This window comes from Rhipicephalus microplus, chromosome 3, assembly GCF_043290135.1.
Source record: "Rhipicephalus microplus isolate Deutch F79 chromosome 3, USDA_Rmic, whole genome shotgun sequence".
In the NCBI taxonomy this organism is placed as follows: domain Eukaryota; kingdom Metazoa; phylum Arthropoda; class Arachnida; order Ixodida; family Ixodidae; genus Rhipicephalus; species Rhipicephalus microplus.
Window position 1 is genome coordinate 252,130,058 of NC_134702.1, and position 27,422 is coordinate 252,157,479.

At 47.5% G+C, this 27,422-nt stretch overlaps 1 protein-coding gene across 1 annotated transcript in view; it reads left to right on the plus strand.

Annotated features, from left to right (window-relative positions):
- LOC119159839 (endothelin-converting enzyme 2-like) overlaps positions 1 to 16,912 on the plus strand; it is a 78,248-nt gene extending 61,336 nt beyond the window's left edge. Inside the window, exons 4-5 of the mRNA XM_075890898.1 lie at positions 1,179 to 1,265; positions 15,942 to 16,912. Coding sequence (XP_075747013.1) covers positions 1,179 to 1,265; positions 15,942 to 16,180 — 326 coding nt within the window. The 3' untranslated portion in view covers positions 16,181 to 16,912. The remainder of the gene's footprint in view (positions 1 to 1,178; positions 1,266 to 15,941) is intronic.
- Positions 16,913 to 27,422: the final 10,510 nt, after the last annotated feature.

A 27,422-nucleotide genomic window follows, 5' to 3' on the forward strand; every position in this document is an offset into this window, starting at 1 on the left:
TAAGGAAGGTGAATAAAAGAGTCACAACTTTGCCGCCAAGGTGAAGCAATGAACGCGGTAGCAACAAATGGGAAGGCCACGCGCAGAATAGCAAGCAGATTGAAACGTGCCCCGCGTCTCTCATGCACAAATGACGCACAAAACGTACTCACAGGTACAGATGAACTTGAATAAGCGTCTCAGTTGTTACTTCTCTGTGTCTCAAATGCGCACCCTTTTCGCAAACGGAGGCTGTGCAACGATCACAGTGACCTTCATGCGCCCCCTAACTGCAACAAAATTGTTCCAGTGCAAGCCCGACGCCAGCCAAGACGTATGATTCTCCCCAACGGAAAATAAGGGCACTCGACAGGTCGTCCACTCCTCTTTCTTTTCGCGGGGCAAAGTACGCAAGAGAGATGAAAGCTGCCAGGCGCTCGGTGCCTCATATTGCTGATAATGCTGAAAACACGATAGTTCCCCCCGAGATGTCCGCCAACAGCGGTAAGTGGTAGATATAAATAGCTTGCCGTTTGAGAGCGGCAGGTGGTATTCCTCAGTGGCTCAGTGATTAACGCCTCGCATTCACAACGCGGAGGTCCCACATTCGCTTCCGCACACCGGATTCTTTTTCTACACTTTCTTCTTTCCTGCGTTTTCATATAATATACGTATGCACATACGGTGCATGACATCGAGGCCGACGGCTACGTCAATTCCCATGCCGAAGCTAGTGGCGAAATAATACAGCCGAGAGTGTCCATAGAATTGCTATCACAATAAAAAATTGCCAGAGAAGTACTACATGCACTCTACATACATAGTGTCACGTTCGTAGGCGTCGTTGGCAACCACAAATTTGAAATACAAGATCAGAAATGACAGTGGCGCAAAGAATTTACCCGTTTTCTTAGCTGCCTTTAAGCTACCGTCAAATATTAGGGTAGGTACATGCCTACACTTGGGCCCCTAGGACAGAACTTGCATCGTGCTGCCTGTTTTCGGAGAAGTTCACCTCAGTCCTATCTGGGTCTTCTGCTACTGCCGAATGAAAAATAACTTTGTCGTTATTACAATATTCGTAGCACCAATATGAGATCTTGTAATTTCTTCGAACTGCTTAACATTTTATGTTTTCATAATACAATAAACCACCCGGCTTAACATGATATTCACTTAGTGTATTATTTTTTTTTCAGACAAGCTGAACCATTCGATTGTATCTTACCGAGGCCAGAACGCCCTGCAAAAGGCTGCAGCTTTTTACCTGGGCTGCATCAATGTGGGTAAGAACTTAAACATAGCTTCAACCACATTACACGGTTCTTTTAAACCGTTTAAGTTATTGTTAGAGAAGAAATATTGATTGACAAAATTTTACTCCAGAACTTTCTCGAACCTAACTGTTCAACTAGAATCGGACTGAAGGCTGTCCTGCTGAATCATGCGCAGTCTACACTAATGACGCAGCAAAAAGCTTGTCGATTAGTATTCGCATTTAGGAGTCATGAAATAGTCTTTAATGAACCGCAATATACACGGTGTGTCAAAAAATGTGTCCAATATTCTTTAAAAATCTGTAGAGGGCGCTATTTGCTCGTTGTCTTCAGAGCTATTTTTTCTGTAGCGGCAGACGTCTTAAGAAGGTTGAAGACATCATTTCGAATAGTAACTAGAAAGTTATTGAAGAAAAAAATACATTGCGGTAAAGCATCAGAACATGCGATTATGATGACTTCAGGCTGTTTACACCTGTGAATTAGCCAGAAACTTTTACAATGATCATTGCCCAAGGGCCATATAATAGAACAGTTTGTCTCAGAAACGCCTAGGTGTGGTTTAAAGAAGACCTGCCTTGGAATAAACCTATAGCGAAAGTAATAACGGAATTGAGTAAAGGTATTGGATATCTATACAAGTTACATTCTTTCATACAACTGCAGTTGAGAAATATTTTTTACTCTCTTTTCTACTTACGACTCTTTTATCGCACACTCGTGTGAGGGACCACAACACGAACGAACTATTATAAACTGCTTGAAAAAACTATTTTCGAAATACGTTATGCTCAAAGACAACAAGGTTTATCATTTCTAATTATATCAACGTATAGAACGCAATAGACTGTTTAGTTCGCAAAATCTTCGGGGCACACTGCACAATTTTCGTACTTATACTGGAGGGACTCCAAGGATTCGAGCGATTTATATACGGTCAAACACATCCTTTTAGATTCCCACCTTTCCTAACAAAATCGACCGCCTTCTAGATATAGATAGTAAAATCTCCAAGGAAATGATCAAGAAGGCACTAATACAAAACCCCCGCAGGGGCGCCTGCGCAAGTAGGCGTTTGGTGTGTAGCGACACCACGGACCCGAGCTAACGGGGGAGTCTCGGCTCCCTCCCACGCCTAGCCGTGCGTGGCTTTGCCGTGTCCGGGGAAAAGGGGATCCTGGGGGTTGAGCCAATGCTGGGTGATTGGACCTTTAAGGCCCCCCGGCCGAGGCAACACACCCCTTTGGCCCTGGCTTCACGTAGACGGCACCTCTGGGCTGACCCACCCAGGGGAAATCGGCAGTCGCCTTTTCTTATCTCTCTCTCCCTATATCTTCGTCTTTTGTTCTCACTTTACATCTTTCCTGTCTTCTTCTCACTTCATTTTACTTCCAATTTTTCCTGGCGGCAAGGGTTAACCTTGTGTGGCTATCCAAACTAGGGTAAACCATATTGGGTTATAGTAACTGCGTACTGCTGGCGTTGCGCAGGCATGCCCACATGCTCTGCCACGTCCCCTTGTTGGACTCCGTGGTGGGTGGTAGGCGCCGTTACCGAAAAACACACATTTTCCCATGGGATCCTCGACCCCCTCTCTAACTGATCGTGCCTCGAAAAGGGTACGCACCGATGCAACTTCACTACTTTGGTCAAAAAACAGAGAAACTTTCCCAAAATACGATTTCCTCCACTGCGAACAATCATCTACAAAAGCTAGAGCAATCTCACCATTCCTTGTGGCCAAGTGCTTGAGAGAAACCATTGGAACCGGTTATAAGGCCACGAAGATGGCAAGTGGAGATCTGCTTCTCGAATTAAAAGACAAGGAACAGTACAATAAACTCTCGCACCTCGTAGCCTTTGGTAACACCCCCGTCTCTGTGAGTGCACACCGTACAATGAATACAGTGAAGGGTGTGGTATCGGATGAAGATTTAATGACACTGAGTGAAGAAGAGCTTCTTGATGGATGGTAGGACCAAGGTGTAATACATGTCCAGCGCATCATAATCAGACGAAACAACAACGAAATAGCAACAAAGCACTTAATACTCACCTTCAACTCAACCACTTTACCTGAGACTCTCGAAACTGGCTATATAAAACTCCATGTCCGACCCTTCATTCCGAACCCGAGACGTTGCTTCAAATGCCAGCGATTTGGTCATGCATCCCAGAGCTGCCGAGGGCAGCTGATCTGTGCTAAGTGTGGCACAACCGGCCACAGTGCTGATGAATGTAGTCATGATGAGATCCTCTGTGCTAACTGTGAAGGTAGTCACCCCGCATACTTCAGAGCGTGCCCAGCCTAAAAAAAAGAAAAAGAAATAATAACTATAAAGTAAAGGAAAATATCACATTCAAGGAAGCAAGACAACGGGTCTCACTAACATTGGCACTAAAACACCTTTTGCCGAAGTGGTGCAACGAGGGGCGGCACCACAAAGGCCCTTGGCATTTTCCCGGACCTCGCCTAGCGTGCCGAGGCCAATGCCACAAGCCCCTACGGCGAAGCAGCTAGCGCTGCCCTGCCCACGTTCAGCCAGTCCACACCAGCGACCTCGACAAGCTCTAACGGCAGCCAGGGCAATCACGAGGCCAAGGGGGCTTTATCGACCCCCAGCTCGGTGGGGACAAAGACTTCGTCGATCGAGGCGAAGTCTAAGCGACGCACAGATCGCTCTGTAGAGCGGGCGTCCAGTGCCTCGCAAGAGGCTATGGACACCAGTTCATGCCATACGGCGCAGGGAGCGCCGAAGGAGCGGCGAGCTTCTCTCGACCACCCCAAAAAAGACAAAACGCCGATTACAGGGCCTGACAAAGGCCCTGTAAAATGAGCTAATCTCCGTCTTTTCTGCACACAGCACCTTTTCCCTTTTTTTTCTACTATGGAACGTAAGAGGAATACTTAGAAATTTAGATGACGTCCAAGAACTTCTGAGTAAGTTTAACGCGAAAGTGCTATGTGTGCAAGAAACGCACTTAACTCCTAAGCACAAGGACTGCCTACGGCAATATATTATTTTCCGAAAAGACCGGGAGGATGCTGTCGTACCATCTGGCGGTGTAGCCATTATAGCTGATCGTAGTATAGCATGCCAGCATTTGAAGCTCCAAACAGCCCTTGAGACAGTGGCCATTCGAGCTGTACTTTTTAACAAACTCATTACCATATGTTCTGTGTACATACCACCGCATCAACAGCTACACAGACGGGATCTAGAATCATTATTAGATGAACTCCCAGAGCCGTTTCTGGTTCTAGGTGATTTTAATGCACACAATGTCCTGTGGGGCGATGCTCACTGTGATGCGCGAAGACGTCTCATTGAGCAGCTCCTTTTCTCTTCTAGTTTATGGCTTTTAAGTATAAAGGAGCCTACGTATTTTAGCTTTGCAAACAACACGTACTCCTCCATAGATCTTAGCATTTCATCACCGTCTCTTTTACCTGTTTTTAAGTGGAAAGTTATTAAAAACGCTTATGGTAGTGACCACTTCCCAATCATCCTGAGTGCGCCGAACAAAGAACAACTACCCCCGCAGGTTCCTCGATGGAAGATTGACTCAGCTGATTGGGAAGGGTATAGAACTCTTACACACATGACATGGACTGAGCTGTCTGCCCTGACTATAGATGACGCTGTCACGTATTTTACAGCTTTTATACTTGATGCCGCATCTAAATGTATTGCCAAAACGAGCGGCATGTCTTCTAAACGGCGAGTCCCATGGTGGAACGACGCATGCAGGAAAGCACGGGCCACTCAGAACAAAGCTTGGGCGTTGCTTCGCGATTCCTCTACAGCAGAAAACCTGGAAAATTTCAAGCGGGTCAAATCGCAGGCAAGGAGAACGCGTCGACAAGCTAGACGAGAGAGCTGGACAAACTTTATATCGAGTATCAACTCGTACACAGATGAGGGAAAAGTGTGGAATAAGGTCAAGAAAATTAAGGGTCAACAAACGTATTGCCTTCCACTAGTAAATAGCCTCGGGGAAAGCTTGGAGGATCAAGCCAACTTTCTTGGCACACATTTCGAACACATATCGAGCTCCTCACACTACTCCGAATCCTTTCAGAATTACAAGGCACGAATAGAAAAACAAAAGTTAGAAAGAAAATCCACAAGAAATGAGGCGTACAATCAACCATTCTGCTTAGCAGAACTGCGAACAGCACTCAGCTGCTGTAATACATCTACCCCAGGTTCTGACAATGTAATGTGCGCGATGCTGAAGGAACTACCCTCCGAAACTAAAGAAACCCTCCTCTGTCTTTATAATCGCATATGGTTTTCAGGTGTGATCCCCTCCGCCTGGAAGGCGGCTGTTATAATTCCAATTTTGAAGCAGGGAAAGGATCCCTCTACTGTATCAAGTTATAGACCCATAGCGTTAACAAGCTGCCTCTGCAAACTATTTGAAAAAATGATTAATTGCCGCTTACTTCACTACTTAGAAACAAACAAATTGCTCGACCCATACCAGTGCGGGTTTAGAGAGGGCCGATCTACCACCGACCATCTTATACGTATCGAGGCACACATACGTGAGGTTTTTGTTCATAATCAGTTTTTCTTATCTGTGTTCCTCGACATGGAGAAGGCCTACGATACCACGTGGAGGCTTGGAATATTGAGAGACCTCTCACACTTAGGTATACATGGTAATATGTTCAGTGTCATTGAAAGCTATCTGTCTGATCGTACCTTCCGCGTTAGAGTGAGCAATGTTCTGTCCCGAACATTTGTACAGGAAACCGGAGTGCCACAGGGTGGGGTGCTCAGCTGTACGCTCTTTATAATAAAAATGAATTCTCTCCGTCTGTACATTCCACGTAATATTTTTTATTCAACATATGTCGACGATGTGCAGATAGGTTTTCAATCGTGTTCTCTTGGGATCTGTGAGCGACAGGTTCAGCTCGCCCTTAGCAAGATATCCAAATGGGCTGATGAAAACGGGTTCAAAATGAACCCACAGAAAAGCACCTGTGTCCTTTTTTCTCGAAAAAGAGGCTTGCACCCTGAGCCTGAACTGGTCGTTAAGGGTGAGCGTCTACCCGTAAACACAGAACATAAGTTCCTAGGTATAATTTTAGATGCGAAGTTAACCTTTGTACCGCACATAAAACATCTTAAAAATAACTGCTTGAAAACAATGAATATCCTGAAGGTGCGGTCACGAACAACGTGGGGCAGCGACAGAAAGTGCCTTATGAATCTGTATAGAAGCCTTATACGCTGACGTCTTGAGTATGGGGCAATAGTCTATCACTCTGCCACGCCAAGCGCTCTGAAAATGTTGGACCCTGTTCATCATCAAGGCATTCGCCTGTCCACAGGCGCCTTTAGAACAAGCCCAGTTGAAAGCCTTTATGTAGAATCGGACGAGTGGTCACTCCATCTGCAGAGAACTTATTCTTCCTTCATGTATTTCCTTAAAGTAAATGCGAACAGTGAGCAACCTGCATATTCCACCATCAACGACCTGTCCAGCTCTCAACTTTTTTACAATCGACCTGCAATGGCACGCCCTTTCTCGCTGCGTGTCAGAGACCTAGCTGAAGAAACAGATGTCCCACTGCTTGAATACCACCTCAGCCCCCCCGCTCTGCGGCTCCCGCCATGGCAGTGGCAGCTTATAGACTGTGACACATCTTTCGTAGCTGTCACAAAGCATGCCTCCCCCATACACATTCGGATGTATTTTTTAGAGCTGCAACATAAATATGACTGTCCAGAATATTATACTGATGCATCCAAGTCCCATACTGGCGTGTCTTATGTGGCGGTCGGCCCATCCTTCTCGGATGCCGGCGTTCTGTCCACCAGCACAAGCATTTTTACAGCCGAGGCTTACGCGTTATTCGTAGCCGTTAAAAAATAAAAAAACTGAACACGCCAAGGGTAGTTATATACACAGACTCCCTGAGTGTCGTAAAAGCGTTGAAAAATCTTAAAAAACACAGAAACCCTATCATTATATCCCTCTATTCGGTACTCTGCATGGCCTATACTTCCAAGCAACATATCGTCGTGTGCTGGGTGCCAGGACATCGCGAGATCGAAGGAAATGTGTTGGCCGACCAGCTCGCCACGTCAATTAACGGAAGCTCCGCCAACTCTTCAGTTGCTGTCCCTATAATGGACCTAAAACCAAACATACGAAAAAAGCTCAGGGCTTACTGGCAGAAGTTATGGGATCAACAAACTCATAACAAGTTACACTTGATTAAACCATACCTCGGTAACTGGCCACCCATGTCGAAAACACGCCACACAGAGGTCAGTCTCTGTCGACTTAGAATAGGACACACACACAGCACGCACACACACCTTTTGTCTGGTGGTGACCCACCCAGCTGTCACAGATGTGGCCGTCCACTTACCGTACTTCACATACTCCTTGAATGCTCTGAGCTAGAGGCTTACAGGAAAAAACATTTTACACTAGCGTACAAGGAACACATACCCCTTCACCCTGCTATGTTTATTGGTCGCGAACCTCTTTTTAAGTATAATGCATTGAATGCATTCTTAAAGGAAGTAAATACTTTCCATGTTATTTACTCAAGTGATCGGTAGCACGGCCTCCGAAAGGAGGCTGCTGCTGCGGATGCTACATCCAAAAGAGCACCTGTCTCCCGGCCCTTGGGACCAAGGGTGCTGGCGAGAAATCGGTGCTAATTATAACGCTCTTATTTTATGATGTCATGACAATTAAAGACCCATTCTCACCAGGCATGCTTCACTTCACTTTCATGATTTTAATAAATATATGTCTTACGCATCTTTAGAGCGCAGAACTTTAGGCCCTTTTACAGCCATTTATCATAACCATTGCTCTCATCCCATATCATCTCCTGGCGCTCTTTGGCCATCAATGGCCCTTGCGCCATTAAACAACATATATCATCATCACTAATACAAAACAGCATTGCATTCACTTAGGTGTTAGTTTCTCTTTGCTTGCCTAAGATGTATTTTATCTTTTTATTGGTGCAAGTATTACAACACGCGACTATTTGTTTAAACGTATCTACATGGTAAACATATCTAGCGGTAAACATATCTAGTAAACATATAAACATATCTAACAATAAATACAGCTAATGTTGTTCTAGTACGATAAATTCTTGCGAAATATGTGATCACGAGTAACTATTGCTTTATTGTTGCTGTATGCGTTATAAGAATTTGCACGTGAGCATTTTTATCTGCCTTGTCGTTCCTATAGTTTATATTCTAATAAGCGCTTGTAATGGCCTGCTTGCCTCACTGCATTTGAAGGAAAGGCCCCCTGTCAGGCTCCCAGCTTTTGCCTTCGCTCCATCATCTGTACATTAAGAAAAAAAACACACGAAAAGAATGGAAGAAAGAAAGTCACAACTACACCATGTATACGCGTTATCCCCTTAAGCCACGTAGTGGAGGCGTAGCAAGGTCGAAAAAGTTTCACGGGAACCGATTCTCGTGGTTTAAAGTAGGTTACCCCTACCTAGAATGCAGCCGTGTGCAAAAGGTTCACTGACACAGCCATATTCAACACAGTACGCTCAAGGGACAGGATACAGTTTTCGAATTCAACTCTGAAAAGAGAAGCTTAAGGATCCAGCAATTTCATGCATGTACCTTATGCGGAAAATATTTGACTGGAACCCAGCTTATCGTTAGCCGTGTCGTGTTTTTGTAGATTCATGAACTGTGCCAATGTTCAGAAAATTCAAATTGCCTCCACAATTACTGTCGTTCTGGTGCCTGCACCTGGTGTATGATGTGGACGAGTATTTTATGTTTAGCTTCTTCGATGTAATGGTGCTCAGTCCTACCACACAAACGGTATATGCACGAAATCTATGCTGAATATCACCTCGTCGCGCAATGAGACGCGTGCACATGTGTTTCTACGATAGGGTCTGCTGATGTGGCAATGCGCTCCAAGATAAAGCGTTAGGTATAGTTGCTAGTCAACGGTAAAGGCGTTTGAAGCTGACCATGCGAGACGAAGTCTTTCACTACAATAGTACAAGACAAAGAGCTTTTTCTCAGTGTCTTCTACCATCTGCCCTATTCCGCGATGTTTCAACACATTGACACACAACAGCCGCCACTGCCTTGCTGCATGAATGTGGAAGATCACGTCGATTGCTGGTTGTTGATGAACTGTCGCCATCTTGTTCGCCGAGCACAGTCCATCGTATATAGTTTAATAAATAAGTTACTCGTAACATTATTGGTGGAAGTGGACGACTCCCGTATCTGGATGGAGACGCACAGTGGTCGCGACACCGGGGACTCTTCGGCTACTTCGATTGCCAGTTCCTCATCACCACTGGCCTCTCCAGCCGAGTCGACAACCTACGTCACCCTGCCACCCCTGCGGGATCATGGAACTTTCTCCGCTGACGATACTTCGACGTTGACTCCTGACTGCACCGGTACCAGCGTGTCAGCGCTACCCACCGCTGGGATCGCATGCTCATGCTCGCCAGTGTTGTGTTCTACTTCGACGGTGCGCTGCGGACATGGCACGAAAGCAATGAAGCCGAAATCACAAGCTGGGATCTCTTTGAAACGAAGATCTGTGATCTTTTCGGCGATTCATCTGGTCGTCAGCTCGCTGCCAAAAAGACTCTCGCCACTCGCGCCCAGGCGTCTACTGAATCGTACGTCTCGTATATTCTTGACGTCTTGGCGCTTTGTAGCGAGGTCGACCAGCGCATGTCTGAAGACGGGAAAGTTAATCACGTCCTCAGAGGGATTGCTGACGATGCCTTCAACCTGCTGTTTTTAATAATGTCACGACATCGACACGATCCTGACAGAATGCCACCGCCTAGAACAGGCTAAAGCCCACCGCGTCACCCACGGCATCACGCGCCGGCCGAACACAGCTGCTACTTCCTCTTGCGATGAGGCCGTCAGCCAAGTTCCCGATGTGACAACCTCACCCGCATCAATCGTTGCGAGGTCGAGGCAGCTCAACCAGTAGTCATTACAGTCCTAACGCGTGATCCTTCATTGACCACGATCTCACTGATACAAGCCGTCGTTCGTCAAGGATTTTCGTTGTCGGCCTACACCCCATTCAACTAGTCTACTCTGCCGAGGCTTTTTATCGTCGCCCCGCCGCTCCTCGCTTTAGTTCTAATCACGCTCGACAGCGCAATTTGTCCAAATGACGTACACTGGACGACAAGCCTATACGCTTCAAGTGCCGACGCGTTGGTCATATTGCTCGCCACTGCCGCAATCACTGGGCTCCGCCGGCACACTATCGGCCTCCTACCCAGGCCACTCCTGTCCATCAGTCGTCCTTAGCATTTGATTTTGATTCCCCTATGCCGACCACAACCTCTGATTTTGCCGCGCCGCTAACGAGACCTCGCTACACCCGCTCACCATCGCCTGCTCGCCATCGATCTCGTTCGCCCCCACAACGCCGTCCTGCCTCTCCGACCTATTCGCAGCACCCCCGACCATAATACTAGGCAGTGCAGCTTCTGGAGGTGGAGCTGCATTGACGACGACCTCTGCAAGAAATCCTCGTATAACATAACCGACCACCCAGAATCTGTTGAACCTTACTTTGGACAATGTACCTCTGCGCGCGTTGATCGATACCGGCGCGTATGTTTTCATAATGAGTGATGCTCTTCGTCGCTGCATAAAGAAAATTGTCCCACCCGCCTTGAACTGAGCCGTTCGAGTCACTGATGGGGCAACAGCCGGCATTATTGGCATGTGCTTTGCCCGTGTGACTATTGCCGATAGAAGCACCGCTGTTCTTTTCACCAGTATAAAAAATTGCCCTCATGATCTTATTCTAGGTATGGATTTTCAAACCGCTCACTCGCCCTTTATGGATTGTTTAGCCGGCTGTCTTGACCTTGAGGTGCCCCTACTTTGTGTTCCGGCCAACCCACCCCAAAGCCGTCTTTGCTGCATTGATTTCACACGCCTTCCGCTTGATTGTGTTACACACATCGACAGCTTCGCTACGCCACCTGTACCTGACAGCGAATACATGGTGGCACCAATTCATTCTGTGATGCTTACGCATGGCGCCACGGTTCCGCACACAAATTTGACAATTGTTGAAAACCGCACATACTTTCCTATAGTCAATTTCGTCCTCACTGCCCAAATTCTTCCCAAGGTATTTCCCTGGCCGGAATTACTGCCCTACAAGACCACACTGCTGAGCCGCTCAGAGTAGATGATTGCTGCACCTCAGACCATGACCCAACTCTATCAAGTTCATCGGGCGTCGACGTTGACCGCATGGTACCATCAGACCTCGCTCCTGATCAAGCGGCAGCCCTCCGTCACGTCCTGCAGTGTTAGAGGCACATTTTCAATTTGGCCAGCACGGCCTTAAGGCGAACGTGTGTTGCTACTCATCGCATCAATAATGGTGACGCGAGTCCCATTCACCGACGTCAATACCGTGTTTCTGGGTCCGAGCGTACAGTCATACAACAGGAAGTCGGAGAGATGCTTGCAAAAGACATAATCAAGCCCTCGTGCAGCCACTGGGCTTCTCGTGTCGTCCTGATCAGAAAGAAGAATGAAACATGGCGCTTTTGTGTAAATTATTGTTATCTCAACAAAATTAGGAAGAAAGATGTTTACCCGTTGCATAGAATTGAGGATGCCTTAGACTGCCTTTACGGTGCCACACATTTTTTTACTATCGACCTTTGATCTGGCTACTGGCAGATCGCTGTAGACGAGATGGACCGTGAGAAAGTGTATTCGTCACTCCTGACTCTTTTTATCACTTCAAAGTTATGCCCTTCAGTCTCTGTAATGCACCGGCCACTATCTAAAGAAATATGGTCTCATTGCTCCAGGGGTTTAAATGGTCAACCTGCTTATGTTGTTTAGACGACGTTATCGTTTTCTCATCCACATTCGACACCCGTCTCGATCGTTTATCGGCGACTCTTGAAGTTTTTCGTCGAGCCAGACTTCAATTGAACTGTTTGAAATGTCACTTAATAATAACCGTTAAGTAACCGTATTTGGCCACCTCGTCAATGCCGCTGCAGTCCGCCCGCATCCCGAGAAAATTCGCGCCGTCACGGACTTTCCTTTACCGAAGTCAACAAAGGACATTCGCAGTTTTGTGGGCTTGTGCTCCTATTTTCGACGTTTTGTTAAAGACTTCGCGATCATTGCACGCCCACTCACAAACCTCCTGACGAACGACACCCCATTTTCTGAAGCGCTGATGAAGCCTCATATTTTTCCCAGCGCACGACCCTCCTTACAACACCGCCGATTTTGGCTAATTTCGATTCATCAGCTTCAACCGAGGTTCGCACTGACGCTAGCGGGCACGGCATAGGAGCAATCCTATTACAACACCAACACGGGCATGACCGTGTTATAGCATGTGCAAGTCGACCCCTATCTACCGCTGAGCGCAACTATTCAATCAAAGAGCGTCAGTGTCTCGCTCTTGTGTGGGCAGCCGCCAAGGTTCGCCCACACTTATACGGGCGTCCATTCGGAGTAGTCACTGATCACCACGCACTCTGCTGGCTGGCCTCACTCAGGGATCCCAGAGGACGCCTCGCTCGTTGGTCCCTACATTTACAAGAATACACGTTTGCCGTACGTACAAAACAGGGCGCTTGCATCAAGATGCGGATTGTTCGTCAGGCTACCCTGTAGAAGAAGCTGCTCATACTGACACCTTTCCAGACCTTCTGTCTGTGACGCAGCTACTCGACCCCTGCCACGAACAACGCCTGGATGCTTCCATGGGAACCATCATTGACAAGCTTGAGACACTGCCTCACGACGCATCTCTACGAATGTTTCTGGTCAAAGATAGGATCCTGTATCGCCATAACCTCGATCCATATGGCCATGACTTATATTCCCCGTCATACCAGCACATCTTCGTGCGGCTGTCCTCAAACAATTTCCTGACGCTCCTTTGGCGGGCCACTTGGGCGTCTCTCGCACATACAACCACGTACGTCGTCATTTATTTTGGCCTGGTCTCACCGGTTTTGTTCGATGCTACGCCGTCGCTTGTGAGCCCTGCAAGCACCACAAAAACGCCATCCTCCCTACCAGCTAGATTCCTTCAGCCGATCGACGTTTCCACTGAACCTTTTTTTTCGGGTTGGCCTCGACCTGCTTGACCTATTCCCGATCTCCAGCTAAGGCAACAAATGAATTGCTGTCGCCACTGACTATGCGACACGGCACGCTATCACACGAGCACTTCCAACGAGTTGTGCTACCGATGTGGTGGACTTTCTGGTATATGATATTATTTTAGTACACGGAGCTCCACGCCAACTTCTCACTGACCGGGGCCGGACCTTCCTATCAGCTGTCGTTGATGAAATCCTGCGCTCTTGCTCTGCACAACACAAGTTTGCCACTTCGTACAATCCGCAAACGAATGGTCTTACGAAGCGCCTCAACCGCACCATTACCGACATGCTTTCCAAATACGTCGCGGCCGACCACCAGGACTTGGACGTTTATTTGCCGTTTGTGAAGTTCGCATATAATTCGTCACGTCACGACACTGCTGGCTATTCGCCATTCGATCTTCTATACGACCGAGAACACGCCCTACTCTTTGACACCTTGGTGCCCTCATTCACTGAGTATGCCGGCGAAGCCATTGCGCGATCCGATCACGCACGCCAACTCGCCCGCAGCCGTCTGCAGGTCTCACAGGAGCACCAAAGACAGCTCTGCAATTCCTATCATCGAAGCGTGCACTTTTCACTGGGTTCCCTTGTCCTTCTCTGGTCCTCCACTCGGAATGTAGGTCTTAAAAAGTGCTGTCACACTACACTGGACCATACCGCGTCGTACGCCAGGTGACTGATGTTACGTACGAGAGCGTTCCAGCTGATCCAACCTCATCATCGTCACCTTCGAGTGACATCGTGCACATAGCTCGACTCAAGCCTTATCACCCTCCTTCTACCGCATGCGAGTATCTCAAGCACCCAGACGAAGCTTATACCGCCGGGGGGTATGATATACAACAGCCGGCACAGCCTTGCTGCATGATAGAGGAAGACGACGTCGATTGCTGGTTGTTGATAAACTGTTGCCATCATGTTCGCCAAGCACGGTCCATCGTGTATAATAAGTTACTCGTAATAATACATAAATTATTGTAAAAAAAAGCACGAAAAACGACGGCATCCTTTCAGGACCAACTTATTCCAGCAGTTCCTCCTCAATCCTTGTTACGCTCAAGGAAAAAAAAAAGCTAAGCGCGTCCTTGAACAAAAACAGAAACAAAAACATGCCAAGCTTGCATAAAGCTACGCAATGCTTGAAACAGCGTTAGGTAACAATGTTGAGTAGTCTGTTAGCTTCTAGATTGTCTTGTTTTCTCAGCTACCCGCCTCCCTTTCGCTTAAAGGAAAAACAAAATTCTACCCTTTCTTTAAGCAGAAAAACAAAATTTTTTGTGTTACTTATTATGCACTCACATAGTGAAATATCAGTTGCAAATTGTTATCGCTGGATGATCTTTCCTGAAGCTACCTCTACCAAATGGCCAGGACTTGGCAGTTGGTTGTGCAAAAAAAAAAACTAAGTTAATTCATGCTTTGGATTTATTTTATAATACCGTGATATCAAGTAATGTGTATCAAAGCACCCCCCTTTTAGAAATTGTGCCGTGCGCACACCGATATATATATATATATATATATATATATATATATATATATATATATATATATATATTATTATTTAAGGATACTGCGGACAAAAGTCCAAGCAGGGTGAGCATACATGAAACACACTAAATAACAGAATGAAACAAGGTTGCAAAGCGTTTTTTACACAATTTCTTTCCTATAAGACAGAGGGGTTATGACTTTAAAAAAAAGTAACAGTTGAACAACAAGGTTATAATACGATTCAAGGAAGTCATGGACGAAGAGTATTTATACAAATGGTCAAAGGCGTTGAGCAAATGCTTCGGTTAGTTTGTTCCAATCATCTATTGTTTGTGGGAAAAGGAGTACCGAAAAGTATCAGTCCATGCGAAGAATGGCATTAGGGAATGAGGATAGTGGTATCGAGTGGGTCTGCTTAACAAGGGGGATACGTATGCTGCGGTGTCTGAGGGTAGCCTGTGTTTCACAATGTCTGAAAGAAACTGTAGCTGACTTTTTGTTCTTCGAATTTGTAATAGTTCTATACCATTTGCCGTTAGTAATGCAGTCGGGGAGTCGGTTGACATAAATTTACTACATATGAATCGTACTGCTTTTCTTTGAATTCTTTTTAGGTTTTGAGCGTTAATTTTTGTGTGGGGATCCCAAACTATGGAGGTGTGCTCAAGTTTAGGCCTAATTAAGGAAAGGTAGGAGAGGAGTTTAACACTAGGCGGAGCAGTCTTGAGCTTGTGGCGGAGAAGGCATAATTTACGGAAAGCGGCAGAGCACATGTTATTTATGTGCAAATTCCAGGCTAAGGTACTTGTTAACGTTAAGCCTAAGTATTTATAGGAGGCTACTTTAAGTCAAGGTGCTTCAGCTAAATTGTATGTGTAGTCTAATGGGACTTTTTTGCGCGTATATATATATATATATATATATATATATATATATATATATTTATATATACATATATGTTTTATTTTTTGTTGATTTGCAATATGTGTTTTGATTGGCAGAGATGCGCAACACGAAGGGGGTCAAGCCACTGTTGGACGTTCTGCAGAAGCACAACATCCCTCGCTGGCCTATCGTGCAAGGCCGTGTGGCCGACAATGTAATGACCATACTTGGTCATTTTATACGAGAGGTCGGGCTCAACGCAATTGTGTCCGTACGTGTGGGCATTGACCAGATGGACAATCAGAAGCACATTATTTACGTAAGTAATGGCAACGCCTTTGTTCTATTCCCATGAGAAGTCTACTCCCATTGTTTACCAAGACAACTAAATGATTTGTGCTATGAAGGCTAACTTGTGCATTCAGAACCTAATAAACAAGGAGTGTACAGCAGCATGTCGTGGCAAGTTTGACAAAGAAGCAGTTGTATTTGTCTGCTCTCGTAATCGTTGTTTTTCCTTTGGGCTTAACCGGTAAGCACCTCTAGTATGTGCCTGCGTTCTTAATTATGATTATCTGCATTCTCCTGGAGTACTAACGCCATATACGGTTATGTGTAATATATTGTGTTTGAAGAAACTTAGAGTTCCAAAGATTGCATTGTATTTTGGAAACGATAAGGAGCAAATGTGCGAAAGCACAAGCTCTCATGACACTTTGTCATCTGTTTTTATGTTTTGAGCGAATAGCAATATTTCCCCTCTACCTATCGCATTTTACACATCAGAGCCATCTTGTTATAGGGCTTCTAATGCTAGAGTGGTGACTCGAAGGTAGCGGGATTGAGTCCCGACCACCACCACCACCGTATTTTGATGGCGGCGAAAAGCTAGAAACCCACATACTTCAAATTCACGAGTGTGTTAAAGAACACCACCTTGTAGCAGTTTTCTTAGCACTCTACCACGGCATTCTTCCCATTCATATGACTATTTTGGGACGTTGAATGCCCACAATTAGTGTAACATCATCCCTTTAAAATATAAAACGTAGGTAGTTTTGCACATTCTGTTGCGAAAACTGGTGAACTGTTTTCTTCTCATGCATTAAGGAAGCATCACATTTCTTTTCTATTATTGTAAAGTTTGTCATCACTAAAAGCAGGGAGGCTCTCTGTGTGTACAATCAATTACATCCCAGTACGGCTCTTCGCATTTGTGTCAAGACGTGCCAAAGTGAAGAAGCGGTGAAATGGGGTATATTTGATAAGGATACTCATTGTAAACGTTCAAGACACAGCGCAGAGACAGGACGAAGAGAGCTGACAACGAGGTTTCCAGGATCAAACGGAAAAAGACAACAAAGAAACCAGGAAAACTTGCCCGAAAGTACCTAATTTGTACCAGGGGCTGTAAAACTAGCCAGATGCGGAAACGTATCAGAAAAAAAAAAGCTGGGACGTCGTTATAAAGGGAACTAAATTCAAGACCTTTGTAATGAAAACGAAAATCAGTATAGCGAAATGCCCCATAATTTAAGGTCTGATATTAAAGCAAAAACTGTGAAGTTTAGATAGGATTTCATGCAGGATGAGCACGTTTGTCGCACTGTTTTGGAACTAAGAGTGTATTCACGCGTCTCACGTAGCTTTTCTCAAAAGATAGATTGGCGAGAATAAAACTGAGCACTTTATGAGTGTGCTCAAAGTGAGTTTCTGTAGTTGAAGCATACACTAGAGTCACTTACGCAGTCATTTCTGGCGTAATTAGGAAGACCGAGAATTATTATGAATGAGTCGCAGTCCGTGATTCAGTTTCCACTTCGTCAACTAGCTTCAACGCTAGTTGACGAACCTCCAATTCCTTTCCTTCAAAGGAAAGGAATTGGAGGTTCGGGAAGGGCACCCCTCCCTGACTCGAGTACTCGGTGGCAGCGCGAAGGAAAAGTTATTGTTTTGATAAAGGGACGCTATATTCTCAACTTTCACAATCTATAGGTGGTACGACTGTACAACCGTACATTCAACATAGCTTTCGTTGAGATGGTCGTCCAGAAGGAGATAGTACTGGAGGGTACATGTTTGGCGAAGAGTGCAAGTTTTTACGGTTCGATAGCCCTTTTATAAACGTTTTTGAAAAAGCTGGAGAGCACTAACTCAAATAAGGTATATTACCTAATAATATGTCGGGTTACACAAAGCGTTGATAATTATGTGAAAAAATGAGGCACACACGCTCTTCACATAAGTGACTGTGCATATTCGCGCGCAGTGCCTGCTGACATGTTCGAAAAGTATTATAACAGAGCCTCACTACAAAAGTTTAGTAATATCAGAGACATTTTGGGAAACGAGCTTTATCTTAGTTTTGCTTGCATTGAATTCTGAAGCGAAGGTTCCTCAGCTCAGCTAAAGCAACTAAGTAGAATAAGCAGAGAGAAAAAACTTGTGGCTTTTTCATAACGAAGGACAAGCACCCTCTGAGGCATGTCCTGTTTTATTTTATGGCAGTTTCTCCATTAAAAACAGTAGAATATTAAAAGAAAGAAGTCAGCAAGCAGCGAGCGAAATCAGTGAAAGTATGCAATAGTCATGCTTAAGAGCTGATGTTTCCGTCACAGAGTTTCCTAAAATTAACTAGAGGGGACTCTGGCGCTGCGGTCATCAAGCGACTATGGGAATGATGGATAGTACATGAATTTGCCTAGTCTTTCTCTGTACTTGCGGGCGGCGAATCGTACTTGCGGCTTCGTTTCTTGCTTTTCAGTTTTGTTTTGACAGAAAGAGCAAATCATTTTGCAATTCGTGGCCTGATTCGAAATGGCGCGCCTTAAAGAATAAGGTGGTTTAGTGCAACCGCTGTTGCTTTGCACGAGGCAAAATGGTGCTAACATAAGTTATACCAGTATAATGAAGGCTAGGCATTGTTTAACATTGGCTGATTTTTGTTTCGTGCGAAAACAGCTTTGAGCCACAAGAACACACGAGGAGCCAGAAGCAGCCCAGAAGTATGAAGATCAGACAAATACGTATACTACTAATTATTCCCACGCTCGATGAAGCGCGGTGCATTGCAGCTCCTATAGACACCAGCACCAGAGTTCTGTAGTGTATATGTGTAAACTCTATGGCTCCCGTTACTATGCTATATTTCGGTGCTTAAGAAGTAGAAGAGATAGCATGGTGTGGGGCAGAAACGAGAAAAAAAAGCGCCATCAATAAATAGCACCCAAAAGTGGTTGCAGCAGATGTGAAGGTAATGTAGGCTCTTCGCAGACGCTTCAGATGTGGTGTGGTGCGATGAATACTTTCAGATGTGGTGTGGTGCGACGTGGTGCAATGAATACTGTTATTTTAGAGGCGGAACGCATTCCTATATAGTTATGGTGCGGTAATGCCCACAGCGAGCGTGTATAGCGCACTTACTATGAGCGAAACCCCAAACCGGGAAGTTGCTGTACTCGTTCATAAAATGAATACTCCATATGTTCACATGCTTTGGGGATATGCTGGCTAAATTTAACCTTCTCAACCACTCATGACTTTTTAAGGCACTAATGTGAAGGAGGGACTTAGCTTGCCTCCCGGTGTGTGGCTGTGAGTATCGAGGCTGGTGGCGAAAGCAGTAGGCTTTTTTTTCTACTTTCCCATTAACATGACGCTATTCGCTACGCTGCAAAACGTCCACCAATGCGAGGAAACAAGCAGCAACACGTGCTGTTTGAACAGGGTCCAAAACTTCAATAATCCCAACACAGCTACCGGCCACCACCGCCCAACGGCGCCACGGTACATGGAAGTTGCGAAATGCAGCTCTCAGGTGTCTGCCCCGGCCCAAGCCCGATCATTCGCTATCTAATTCCCATTCAAACATCCTTGTTTACAACCTTGGTAGACAAAGAGTTTCCGAACAAACAAATCCTACATGTGGGCTCACGTCACCATAACCAACCGAAGGAACTTTTTCATAACAGACACCTTATTGGTAAAAGCACATTATCACATTTGACACGCTAGGAAGAGGCTCTCTGCGCAACACTTGGCGCCATACTCTCCCCTATGTTAGCCCGTTTATTGGTTGACGTCCGTCCATTTTAAGGGTACCAAACCTCCCGCGGAGGCCTCCCTGTACAGTCAGCAATGAACTGTGAAAGCAAGATGGCCACGACCAGTGCAGTGCGATTCTTGCAGCCACTACGGGTGTGTCCAGGCCTCCTGTACGTTAGATCAGCGTTGTATTCGTTGTGGTGCAGGCTACGGACAATCAAAATACCCGGTACCGGCTGTAATTTGCCTTTTTTGCGCCGGCAAGCACGTCGCCGCAGAACCACGCTGCCCTCGCTGGCAAAACGAGCGGTAGCTTGCAGAGGCTCACTCAGCCAGCAGGCACGGATGCATGGCTCTGCGAAGATTTCCTCCAAAAAGGTCCGTGTCTCCCAGCCAGATAGGCAGGTGCTGCTGTACTCTGTCATAGCTGGCGGCAACTCAAACAACAACCTGCCCGCGTCCACTCCCGCCGAACCCTCTGCAATACCTCGGCGTGATTCGGCGATTGCCGTGCTCACAGCTGCAGGAAAAACAGCGCTGGAATTTCCGCCACCGAACTCTCCTCCCGCTCACTGTGCGCCGCTGCTCTCACCACGTAGCGAGCCTTAAAGGGCCACTCACCAGGTCCGATACCATATTTTAGTTAGACCATGGAAGTTGTTGGCTGTCCGATGAGGAACATTTGCCACAAAAACTTTTTGAATCGGGTCATTACGGGCTGAGAAATCTGCTTTTTTGAAGCAGCGCGAAACGAGGATGAGAGGAGGCGAGCTCCAAATTCTTGCCGCTCCTCCGCGTAGCCTTCGCAAGCCAAATCTCTTCTCTACCCTATCTGGCATGTGGCCAAAAGGTCACGTGTGCATGACGTGGCCGAACAAGCCCAACCCCCGTGCACGCGAGTGGTGTTTTTTTACTATCGTTGTTTTAAGATTTACTGCGTGTTTCTGTGGGATGGTTTGGAAACACTGGCTTAGACGCGGTAGAATAGATGAGCACAATGAGTGCGCGAACACGTAGAAGCGCTCCACGGCTGTCGTCTGCTCGATGTGCTGACCGCGGGGACTCGAACGCATACGAGACGCCGGCACAGTAGCCCCGCATCTCGTTGCAATTCACGCGGAAAAATAAAAAAAAGAACGCTCACGTTTTCTTTCTGCACCACATTATTTCTCTATAGTTTTGATAATCTCTTTATGCAACAAATACGTAAACTATGCGTGTCGTGTTAAATTATTTTCGCTATGTCACGTGCCATTCTTGGCAATGTCAGAGCCCAGTCGTCTACGTAGAGGGCCAACGTCACTTCAGTGCCATGTACGTAGGGCTATTCATACGTGCACGTGATGCCCTGATTGTCTGGGCGCGCGCCCGCAAAAGTAAGGGGGAACAGCGATCGTCTTGAAATTCGACCCATTTTCGCGGCGCCTGGTGAGTGGCCCTTTAAGGCGCGTTCACACTTGGCCTCGAAGAGAGCGAAACCGACGAAACTCTCCAGAAAATGGCTCGTTGCGCCGCCCAAGCTGCCGCAAAACCACGCCACGAGGCCTGCGCACAAGAATCGCTCCGAGACCGATTTTCCCGCCACGCGAAACCAGATACGGTTTCCGCATTCCAGCCTTGACTGCGCTAGATTGAACCACGTCACGTAACCAGCCGGAAGGAGATTCAACATGGCGGCACAGGTGTTGGCGGTGGCTCGCATCGGCTCAAATCGCAAACTACTCGTGCCGCACGATGAAGCTTGATGGCATCATTGAGGACGCGCTTATCGAGAGCCTGACTTGTATTACCATCGCCAAGAACTCTGAAAGTAGACGGTGCAGCTGCAGCGAGTCGGAATGTCCCAACGTGTCTAGCGTTTGTGTACAGCAAGCTGAATGTGCCGCCGCCGCTTCCGATGCATTCACTCATGTCGTTTCTACTGGCTTATCTTCTGAAACAATGTTTGAAAAAGTGCCAGATGTTTCTTTTCACTACTTCGCGTGAATAACTGAAATTCGGTACGAACGTTAGTTCTCAGAAAGCCAACAAAATCGAAATAATTTCAAGGTATTGACGGCAGCGGCAGCGGGATGGGGCAGAACGAATGTGAACATCTTCGATGTGTGCGGCTGCGGTTTTCCGGCCGCTCTAGCGTTTTCGTTTCTCTTCACTTCTGAAGTGTGAATGCGCCATTAAAGCAATATGGCTAGGGACAACTAAAACCGTCCTAGACTATAGATCCTGTATTAGAACTGTCATTCGCTGCGCCGCTGACACGGCGAACTCGTGGAACAGGAAGCTTTACTCGAGTTTGACATTTTAGCACTGCAGAAGACGCATGCACTTGCCGAGGACCTGATGCTTCACTGATTCAACGGACACAGTTGACAGACGATGTGCGTGTTGAGAAACTGTTCTAAAGCGCCTAGTACCAATTCTAGGCATCCCCATAGCTCGCCCCTAACTGCCCTGGAGTAATTCTATGTGATCCCTACGAAAGCAGAGCAGAGCACAGACCCACGATCTTGCCTGGTTAGCAACCATAGTTACGTGGCTAAGCCACACTCTGATTTTGCAGGTGACTTGCTTAAGCCTGTCGCTGATCGACGAAGAGTATCTCCGATCTCCAATCGACGCACTTGGTGGGTCAAAGATTGGCGAAGAAAGAAGCACCTGCTTTCAAAACTGTGGCACGGGAGTTCGAAAGCATTTTTTCTTCTGCCTGGTAACGCAAAGCGCAAAGGCGTAGCGGGGTGCCGAATAACTTGCACCACCGCTGCCGCATGGTCAAGTCGCGCCAGCTATGAAAATAAAGGCAACCTCTCAAAAACACAAAATATAGGTCCTCCGATATTCAACAAAAGCCCCACTAACATACAGCATTGATTATATCAGTATGTTTTTAAAAAATGGTGCTATATCCAAGCAAATAATTTGCGGTTGAAGCTTAAGAACATGAACGTAAAGCAAATAAAAACACCACTTCTTAGCTAACAAGCTAAAGAGCGCACGACAGTCGCTTGATAGATTTGAAGTGGACGGCAACTGAGTTCGGCGGTGCGTGCTGTGCACCATCATCTCCGCAGTGCATGGTTGGTTGAGGCCGCTGGAAAACAAGTGCACTACTCTGCTACCTAAAAGTAGCATACACAATGACTCTGAACTGCTTTATATGTGCGCGCCGCTCTCGCGCACACCTGCACTCCCTGCGAACGTTTCCGCGCTGACGCCTTTGAGTGCCTCCCAAAGAACGTGCACATGGTGGCGCGGAAACCCTAATTGCGTGTGTCTACGTACGCCTGACGTTTCATTGTTATTACGCATTTTTCCCATCTCTCCACGGTGCTGGCAGCTGACTGCGTCTGCATTGTGTGTGGGGACTTGGACGCCCATCACAACAGCTGTAGTTGCAGGCTCACTGCCCTTCGTTGACGGTGTCTGTTCAATGCAACTGTCACTGCAGGTCTCTACAATCACAACACTGGTGAGCTGATATTTGTGCACTGCAACACAAGCCCCTCCACGATCGATCTGGGACTGGTGTCTCAGGGCTGCTCGTACACGTGGACACGAGCCCCGGTGAGTGCCGGAGTGGACCACTACCCCTTCATCCTCTCGCCCAGCCACCCGACGTTAGTTATAGCGCGAAAACAAAACAACGACACAGAGACAAGAAGGGCACAAAGGACACGTTCTTCTTGTCTCTGTGTCGTCGTTTTGTTCTCGCGCTATAACTATCGTCATGCCATACCAACTAGCCCAAGCTGCTACACTGTTGAGCCATCCAAGTCATTGAGCGAAGCGCGTGCAGAGTGTCTTGAACTGGCGTGTTTTTCGGGAACTGTGCGCGAAACCATCGCTCCCCAAAAGTTTTTTCACACACATAGCTAAGTGCGCGCGCTCGGCCACCATGCGCTATGTTGTGCCTGTCGGCTATTCGTGCCCTGACATGAAACTGCTGAGTCTGCGTGCCACCTGTCGACGTGCGCAGAGCATCACTACCCGCACGGACCATGTCGAACACTACACAGTGCACAATTGTATAGACGCGGTCTGCAGACGACAGGCTCATCGACTCAGGCGCAACTGCTGGTACGGCGTCTGCTGGTCTTTCAGCGATCCCCGTCGTCGCAACTGCGCCTGGACCATCATGAGTGAACTTCTAAATCTAAGGACCTCTCGCCATCCTGTGCTCGGGATTTCGGTAGCATGGTATCACAGAGCTGAAGTTTTCAGTGATATTTGCAGGTGCTTTGCGCTAGTACACCCTGCACCTCATAGCTTTAGTGCAGCCACTCTTGGATGCCACCGTCCGGTCCTACCACTCCATGCACCAGCTGACACGGCCGTCTCGCAACACCTTGCGTTCCTGCGCGACGCGGAGTTTATTTAGTACGAACTTGCTCGTGTCCTCAACTGCAGACGTCACTTCAGCGCAGCAGGACAAGGACGGCATAACACGCATCAAGCTGCAGAACCTCGCTGGTGCCTCAGCGCAGCACGACATGGACGGCGTAACACGCATCATGCTGCAGAACCTCGCTGGTGACGAGTGCCATCTCGTGCTCGCCGCCTTCAACGAGTGGCTCCCTCCCGGATACCTGGCGCACAGCGATGGGCGTGCTAGTGTTGAAGCGCGTAAGACCACCGCGCCGCCTCACCTCATACCGGCCAATACTCCTTACGTCGGTACCGAAAAACCCCACGAAGGCATTGGTGCTTCCTTGCCTCTAGGGGATAGCCACAACGAGCGGCACTTTTCCACCACAACAATGTGGCTTTCAAGCACTTCATGCCACGGCTGGCTCGATTGATGCGGTTGTTGGCACTTTGTAGCAAGCACTACACGACTGGGAGACAAGCCCTGCTACTTGTTCTCGACGTGCAGTAAGCATTTCACTGTCTCCACCACACTACAATCATCCTGATGGTCTGTGCTCTTGGTGTGCACGCAAAACGGATGTGCAACATCAAAGCCTTCCTTGATTACCACTCACTCACTGTCCGTGTGAGAAATTCGAACCATACGCCCCGATGAGGAAGCGTACTGAGCCCACTTCTCACCAACTTAGCTCTAGCACCACTCAACGAGTGCCTTCCACCAAAGAAGAATCCACTGTCTGCGCGATCATCTACGCGGAAGAAATTGCGCTGTATGCGTGCACGCCCACCCGTTGGATCGCCAGAGTGTGTGATTGCCACCAGAACGCCCTAGAGGCCGTTGTGGGCTTGCTTAATGGCATAGAACTGCGCATTTCGGTCGCCAAAACAGAGGCGCTCCTCATCCACCCACCTTCCAGAAAATGGCGCAGCAAGCGCCCCTACACACTCCACGGTGTTCCCATCCAATGTAAGACTCACGTTCGCTACCTCGGTCTCACAACAAACCACCGATTTAAAGGCAACTTAGCAGTCAGCAGTTTCCATCATCAGACCCACCAGGTCGAGGGTGCCGTGCGGCGAATCCTCACCACAGAAACCGCATGCCTCGTCTCGTTCGCGATAAGCATCTACAAGACCATAGTGGTGACCAAGGTGCCTTACGTGCCAAGCACTGTGTAGCCTTCGCCCTTATACAGTGGCAAGCCATCAATACTGACCATTGCCGAACGTTACGCTTGCGCCACAGACTCCCACGTGGCTTCATAGTCACTGACACAATTGCAGACACAGGCGCCTGGCTGGCGTCATATTCCATATTCCATATTCATGTTCCCTATTCGACATGTTCGACTCCATATTGGTGGACAGTGCAGACGAGATTCTCCAGAGGCCGCTACCGCACAAAAAGTGCTGCTCTCTTTGCTTTCAAGCTCCCAGAAGTATCCACGAAGTGCTTCATCACAACTAATCCCGTCGCTCAGGAAGCCATCACCAGAATGGGCCAGAATCTAGCTGATAGGACGCAGTTTTTCACTGATGCCTCCATCCTACAAGACCACTTTGCGGCCACTGCCTGCACAGCACCACCGCTGGTATCGAAGCGCCAATACCGGCTCGTCAACCACGCCTCGTCCACCGCGGCTGAGCTGGTAGGTATCCGCCTCGCTACAGACCTGATCAGCGCATATGCGCAGGTATCACGCATGGCTATTATTAAAGACTCGAAATCACCCATCGCCAGCTCGCCAGGGAAGACTGCGCACGCCCACTCGCCTTGTGTATCGCGTGGTTGCTGCACAGCCTGTGCGATCGCAGTGGTGACGTGGTCCATCAATAGATCTTGTCCTACGTTAGCATCGCAGGGAACGAGGCCGCCGATGATCTGCCGAAGACATCACGAAACTCTGTAGTTCTACTGTCTATGCGGGTGGACTGCGCGACTCAGCGAGCCGAAACCTTTGGCGCGAGCTCATTCGAAATCATCCCTACCAACGTACGGCCGCCGGTAAAGCCCTTGAATAACATGAGGCTTGAGGCGCCGTAATGTCCCTGAGTAAAAGATGCTTTGTATAACACTTCATCTCGGGACCTTAGCTGCTGGTTCTTCACCACGCCATCTACTGGAGGGTACGCTCACCAGAAAAAAAAACACTCCCTTCTTGTCGTATTCCGGAGTGGTTCGGTCTCACCTACTAATCGCTGACAGCGCCTCTGCGGTGCACCTTCGCTGTCCTGCGGCGAGTGTGGTGAAAGAGAAAACTTGGCGCACCTCCTCCTGTCTTACCCAGCCCTCCTCGGGCAACGTGAAAGGCTAGCGCACTCCTACGAGCAGCTGGCAATGTCGTATGTTACAGTGCATGACCTGCTCCAACTGGTAGGATCAGCCTATCATGTGCGCTCTGCCATGCGCGCTGTACTCAACTTCATCGTAATTGTGCAACCGACCGACCGCCCCTAGACCACGCCGACACAGCCCGGAGCTGAAGGCATTAAACTTTATTTGTGTGGGTGTCTGTGTGTGCGCGCTGCCGTTCCTCAGTTATACTACCCCAAGCCCCAACCCCAATGCCTTTCGTCATCATCATCAGCCTGACTACGCCCACTGCAGGGCAAAGGCACCTTCCATGATCTGCTATTCAACCCGGCCTTGTGCTTTCTATTCTCACGTTACACCCGCGAACGTATTGATCTCATCGGGCCACCTAACTTACTGCCCCCCCTTCGTGTGTTTCCCTTCTTGGAAATCCAGTCAATAGCCCTTAATGACCAGTGGTTATCCTGCCTACGTGCCCGGTCTATGTACATTTGTTCTTCTTGATTTCAACTATGATATCTTTAACCCTGGTTCGTTCCCTGACCCACTATGCTTTCTTCTTCTCTCTTAACGTTACACCTATTATTTTCCTTTTCATCGCTCTCTGCGTCGTCCTCAATTTAAGCTGAACATTCTTTGTAAGCCTCTCTGTTTTTTCTCCGTAAGAACTGGCAAGATGCAGCTGTTATATACCTTTCTTATGAGGGTTAGTGGCCGATTACGAATGATGATTTGAGAACGCTTGCCAAATGTGATCTACCGCATCTTTATTTCGATAGTTATTTCACTCTCATAGTTCGCGTCCGTGGTTTCTACCTGTGCTAAGAAGACATATTCTTTAACAGCTTTTCTCCACTTATCGCTAAGTGCTGTT